This window comes from Haplochromis burtoni, unplaced genomic scaffold (assembly GCF_018398535.1).
Source record: "Haplochromis burtoni strain Fernald_Lab_line unplaced genomic scaffold, NCSU_Asbu1 Contig_12, whole genome shotgun sequence".
Taxonomy (NCBI): Eukaryota; Metazoa; Chordata; class Actinopteri; order Cichliformes; family Cichlidae; genus Haplochromis; species Haplochromis burtoni.
The window spans coordinates 776,829-783,363 of record NW_024582373.1 but is presented as its reverse complement, the minus strand read 5'-3'; the positions used below and the strand labels follow the sequence as shown (position 1 = coordinate 783,363).

The window sequence follows — 6,535 nt, the reverse complement described above, 5'->3', positions numbered from 1 at the left end:
TTATTATTATTATTATTATTCACACGATGTTCTGTTTCGACTGTTATCAGCTTGCTGAATCTACCTTTTCAACATGCGCAATCCAAAGATGTTTTTCCACATGTATAGTTTCTGAGGTTTCTGGTGTACATTTTTTACATTGTGTTATATTATTCTGATGGTAAATGGGTACATATCATTGGATCTGTAAAAGCTTTGGGTGGTTATGGACATGAGATGGGTTGTTCCACAGTGGGAAAGTGAGGTGCAGTGGGGAGAGGACTGGGAAAAAAAAAAAAAACACGCATGTTTTGTTGTGATGTAGAAAAAAACAAAACAAAACAAAAAAAAACATCCACTTTAAGACATATCAATATCTCATCTATTTTTCAGGAAACAACTTCATCTTATGTCCAGACTTTGTTACTTCAGGAGAAAAAGAAATAATAATAATAAAAAAAATTTAAAAAAATCTTGAAGTTTGAATGAAGTGCAAAAAAGAGGCAGGAGATCATTTGGTTTGTTTTTCTTTCTTTGGAGGTAAGATAAGCTGTTATTTTACAGGATGTATATTACAGATTTTTTTTTTTTCTCTCTGTTGATGTTGATATTGATATAAAATACAAATTTCTATTTAAACACTCCTGGCTCTGGCTCTCCAATTATTTACTGTTCATAAGCTGTGATGCCTGTGTGCAGTTCTCTACACGTCAGTAAATATCAGCGGGTGCGCTGTGTTGTCAGAATGATTACTTTGATCGTACAAAATGGATGCGAGGAGGAGGGGCGCTTCTGCTGTCAAGTTACTGAAAATAAGACGTGAAGGATTTGGTGTTCTGTTAGGCTTTCCTTGTATTTTCAGTATCACACTCTAGTCAACCTGGAAACGGTTTCCACTTTCAGGGCATAAAGAAATAAAGTTTGTGGGCTTATTTTCTTTCTTAAATACTTAAGCTATGTGACATAAAGAAGAACAATAATGATAAAAGAAAACTTCCAATTACAAAACAATACCATATTTTAGAAATGAGACAATGAAAGTAAATGGATTCCTGAATAAGTATTGCATTGCACAGCAAAATATTTTACACTGAGAGGGCTTCTGTAAAGGGGGGGGAATCATTCTTTTTAAAAGAACGATGCAGTTTAATATAGTTCTAACGCAAAATGTTAAACTCATGACTTTAAGGCCATTTCAAATTTACAATCCTTGTCCCTAGTTAAGTTTTCACATCCACAATACACAAAGTTTTACAGTTTTCAGTTGATAAATTTGATTTCATGGTTCTTTTTTTTTTTTTTTCCCCTCCCCCCCTGGATGTATGTATAGACTGACTCTTTGCAAATTTATCAACATTCAGTTATTAATGTGCAATCTGCATAAAGCAAAAATACTTAATGTTTATAACAAAGTATCAGTTTGTAGTTTCTGTGAAATGCTTTGGCGTAAAAGAGAATGGTTTTGGTTGAAGGAGCTGATCGATCTCTGGATGGTCGAGTAGGTCATCACAACTTTGTCAAGTACTTCTGACCGGACAGGAAGTGTGGAAACGGAGTGATATTTACATATGAAATCACACTCCCTGCTTTGCTCGCTGAATTCTGCTGTTTAAAATAATGCATCCCAAAGTTCCTTTGTTACAGCAAGTTAAATTAAATTGTTTATCAAAGGGTGTAAATAAGTACAATCATGTGTAACTCGACAAAACAAAGAAAAATGTGACAAAGAAAGGAGTTAATGGGGTCAAAACTAATCTGAAATCAAAATCCAAACAAAGAAGGTAAAATAAGAACACAAATAATTGACACTGATCAGTCTGACAAGAAGAAACAACAAAGCTCTGCTGCAGAAGTGCATACGGAGTTTGTAAAGTGTGCACATGCCTTTTATTTATATATTTATATATTTTATTATAGTATTATATAGGTTATAAGTTTTATCTATATATATTTATATTTATATATATTTTATATTATATATATAAATTATATATAATATATATATATATATATGTATACTATATATATTGTATATATAATATATATATATGTATATATATATCTACGATATAATGATTAATGATGATAGACTCCTATAATGATAGATATATGTAGATGATAGATAAGATAGATAATAGAATAGATATAGATAATATTGATATATATATATAAATATATATATAATAATAATATATAAAATATAATATAATAATTATATATATATATATTTATATATATATTATATATATATATATATATATATATTTATATATATATTTATATATATATATATATATATATATATATAGAAATATAGAAATGAAATGCCTGCTTTTTCTTTGGGTCTAAAAGTTGTTTTTGAATCAAAACACCTGGGAGGTTTAGATGGGAGATGACTCTTTGGTTAAATTGTTATCATCTTATCCACAACTGAAACATTAAGACACTAAGCCACAGGAAAATACTGCTATATTTAAAGTATTACTGAAAAGAAACCAGTAACTGGAGTGTAAGTGGAAAACGGCCTGTAATTTCCCCTTATCTGCAGTAACTGAGCAAAACTTTTCATTACTGCTAATGCACTGTAATATGTTCATAAACAAAGTGAGAGTGAGTAGTTCTGATCTGCATCCTCATATTTTATTACTGATTCTTGCAAGACTTGGTGATCCTTTGTTTTTGATTCTATAATTAGTCATGTTTACATGTTTTCAATTAAAGATCACAGGTGTGGAATCAGCTGAGCAGTAAGTCAAAAGAAAAGGTATAATGGAAAAGGGCAACAATCGAGTAAAGTTCATTTATCGCAGTACAGTAAGCTCCTTCGTCTGTAAAAACACGCCATACTGTGTAAATGTGATATGTGTAATGTTTGCCACACGATGGCGCTGCTGTCTTCCTCTATCATCCATGACACACGTACACAGCGGATAATCAAGATTTGCAATGTTTTTCGTGCTCGCCAGAGGACAATAGAGTGGGGGAGTTGGAGGCAGGGGTTTGATGATGATTTATGTTTATTGACTCTGGGATTAAAATGATCATTGTTATTAAGACTGAGGCCAAAATCCTCGACACAGTCCCGACTGGATTTAACTGTAATTAAAAAAAAAGTACAAACTTCTTATAGAGGCTGCCCGGCCCAGAGATAATGTTACATGTGTTTAACAGTTTAACTGCTCAGTAATATCATAAATGATGAAAAAAGTGTTAAATAAGTCCACTCGTGGAAGCTTCTCCTAGAACTAAAACAGTGTAGTTGTTTTTTCCCCTTGTTTTCTTTCCTCTTTTAAGTATATATAGCAAACTTATGGCATACGACTGTACTGTGGGAATCTCTATCCGACAAACTCTCTCTGTCTCTCCCTCTCTCTCTCTCGGTGTTGGCGTGTTTCCCGGCCCATCTGCGGCCTGGCCTGTGGATTACTGTTTGTTAATGTTTCAATCAGCTGTGTGTTGAGGAATGTGGAGCTATTTAACCTGAACTTCCCCAGGTGTGCCGAGGCGCCGCTCAGTCTGGGCCCCGCCGCCCTCCCCTGCCCTTGGCACAAAGCTATCACACAAACACAATCACACACTGGCCACGCCGGGGCTGCAGCTGTGCGCATCGCACCGCAGGGAAATGGGAAAAACATTGCACCAGGGAGACAGAATAAATCTTATAACGAATCGCCTCGCCAAAGCCATTTAACTCCTTCGGTGCCAGCAGATTTTTATTTTTTCGACTGCTGATTTACACGATAACATATTGAAACACCATATTTAAATGGATGTTTTATATAGTGAAGAAAAGCCTTTTGTTTTTATTTGATTTTATTTGCTGATCAATGGGCTTATCTTTGCCACAGAATTCGACAGATGTTGGGGGAATAAATGAAAACCTTCGACAGAACATGTGTGTCACTAATGCGTGGTTTTAATTTAGTTTTTGTCAAGACCGTATCTGTAAGGATATTTAAATGTGTAGATTTAAAGTGTGACTTCCTCTTGTAATGTGATACTTTAATGGCTTTTAGTGAGTCAAATTACCAATTAAACTGGCTGTGAACCAGTATGTTTACCACCAGCTTTGGTTTTTAACGTTACTTGAAAGTAGGTGTAGCACTTTTCTGTGACAACTAGTTTACGCTCTCCTAAATAAGAATATATGAGTGTACTTGTGTGATTTATTGGAATGCTAATAAGGCTTTAAAGGTCATCATAGCGTAATCACCATGCAGTGTTATTTTTCACAGTTACAGCTCCCAGCAACGAAACCTCCCCAGGTATAGCACGTGAGTCAGATACCTTCTCACTCCCGCACACAGACACAGTGACACAGAGGGATCTTGTTCAAAAATAATGATCTTGTTTTAATAAAAACACCAAATAATGTACATTGTAAGAAAACAATATCTTCACATATTGTGGCATTGTAATATACAATACAGTTTGTCGCTCAGGAATCTGAGAAATTAACTTTTTTTTCTTTTTAAATCTTTTACAAAAAATGTTGAATCCTCTACATGGTTTACACAAAATACAAAGAGCAGTAACAGAAACGTTAGCTTTCTTTAGAAACTCTGCAAGCAACGGGCGATGCCGGTTGCGCTGAACTTCTCTTGGTCCCCTGGCTAACCCAGTCTATATCTGGACACTCTCTGTTCATCTTCCTCTCGTCCCGTGACCCTCTTATAAATCGAGAACCGTTAAGCGACAAAAGAGAGGCTCGTCGCCGCAGAATGTCCACACAACTTGTTATCTAACACTGGGAGTACGAAACGTCCCTACACAGTTCCAAGGTTGTAATTCTTGATGCGGTTCGAGAAGTCACATCAAGTAGCCTTGTTCATCCCCTCGCTGTGGTTGATGTGATGTGATGGGGCGATGCTCCAAGAGCTCTTAACGACACATGATCCTGTCATCTGAGCATCCGTTCTGCTGGAAGAAGAAAGTAGGTTGATTAGTACAACGCAGGTATATATACACATAAATATATATATATTTTTAGCAAAGCACACGAGTTGTTATCCATGCGCAAATTGAGCTTTTACGCACGGGCTTGCAAACTTTACGCACGCGCACCGACACTTATATACATGTTTTTATCTGAATGCATGCAGCTCTGTTTGGACTATTGCCCATTCCCTGATTCATTCAGTATGAGTGGCGAGAAATTTACCTCCACTGAGATGCTGGCGAGCTCTGCGTTCAGGGTGGTAAGCGGCGTGCGGGGCACGCTGCTGACGGTGTGCTGGCGGCTCTTCTCCGGCTCGTCCAGCTCGACCTGCAGGTCCCAGATGTAGTCAATGACGTGCTGCAAGATCTCCACTTTGCTAGCCTTCTTGTTTGTCGGCAGAGTGGGCACGAGCTCCTTCAGTTTGCTGTAGCAGCTGTTCATGTCCTGGAGGAATACGCTCATCTGCTCGTCCAGCAGCGGGATCTTGCACTTGGAGATGGTCAGGCTCTGATCGGACAGGCAGCGCACCACGTCCTCGCCTTTGCTCTTCAGGGCACAGGTAGATCCGACAACCTTCATCTTGATTAGTGTAGCTTCCAAAAATGACGAGAAAGAAGAGTTATTGGGTTGGTCTCCTTTTTCAGGACTGATAGCAACGCAATGTTGACAGTTCGCAACATCCACATGGGCGAACCTCCCCGGCTTTATAAGAAAGTAGACGCCAGGGGCGGAGCCGAATTGTCCGGTTTGAAGCAGGACGGCCAATGGGACAGCTGCGTTTGTATTGATGGGGGCGGTTAAAAACTTCTCTCTCAGCCAGTGACAGCGCTCGGCTGGTTATCGGGATTTACAATCTGTTTGAGGGATGGCGTTACAAATGGAAACAAATGTGTGTCTTTTATGGGTAATATGTGGGAATCCAGCTGTCCACGGCTTGGGGACTCTGCAGGTGTAGATTGCCTGGGGACAGTCAAAGGGTGGTGAATGGTTGGGTATGCGCTGTGAGAATGCGTGTGGGACGGGACGGGATGAATGGAATGAATGGCTAATGATAATTGGGCTACCACAGTGCCTTTTCACAATTGTTGATGCCACTGCAGATGTGGATGACAATAGTACAGTAAAAGTTTAAAGAACTTATTTGGGAAGGAGTTCTGGGAAGGAGTAACCTTTTCTAAAAGTGTATTAGGGTTTCATTTTTTCTTTTAGATTTACGTGATTTGCGTGGAATGCAGCGTCTGAACAGTTAAGCAGTTTATTCAATTTTCTCGATCATTTGCTTATTACTATTCGATGTCACAGTGTTGACCGATTTGGGGAAAAACACGCTCCTAAAATCCTCGCTCTCTTCACTCAAAGCTTTCTTTATGCTCACAAACGGCACTTCTTTGGACGAGCACGGTCTCTTTTTCCTGGCTCTCAGCGTTGAAGGAAGACCAGTGTGAGCATCGGCTTCACGGATTCCTTCACATGTTTCTGCAGTGTGCGCTCAGCCTTGTGTGCGTGTATCTGGGTGTGTGTGCGCGCGCGCACTCAGATCGCATCGCTCTGTTCCGAATCTTCCCCCCAGATTGTCCAAACAAGCCCGAGCAGACTGGCAGGCGCCACTGCGGTGAC

The 6,535-nt window shown here is 38.5% G+C and overlaps 1 protein-coding gene across 2 annotated transcripts; it reads right to left on the bottom strand.

The window, feature by feature from the left end:
* Positions 1-4,305: 4,305 nt before the first annotated feature.
* Positions 4,306-5,615, bottom strand: id1 (inhibitor of DNA binding 1, HLH protein). 2 transcript variants are annotated; one of them, XM_005915320.2, is made up of 2 exons: positions 5,141-5,615; positions 4,306-4,896 (listed from the first exon to the last, which is right to left on the bottom strand). In XM_005915320.2, the coding sequence occupies exons 1-2, from the start codon at positions 5,495-5,497 to the stop codon at positions 4,861-4,863; spliced, it is 393 nt and encodes a 130-aa protein (XP_005915382.1). In that variant the 5' UTR covers positions 5,498-5,615; the 3' UTR covers positions 4,306-4,860. The 2 variants fall into 2 exon arrangements, with proteins under 2 accessions (XP_005915382.1, XP_005915381.1); XM_005915319.3 differs by having other exon boundaries at positions 4,306-4,899; positions 5,141-5,614.
* Between the last annotated feature and the right edge of the window lie 920 nt (positions 5,616-6,535).

Coding starts and splice junctions, on each gene's coding strand:
- id1 (XM_005915319.3), bottom strand. CDS start 5,497: ATGAAGGTTGTCGGATCTACCTGTGCCCTGAAGAGCAAAGGCGAGGAC. Junction 4,900..5,140: donor TCGCCAGCATCTCAGTGGAG/GTAAATTTCTCG, acceptor TTCTTCTTCCAG/CAGAACGGATGCTCAGATGA.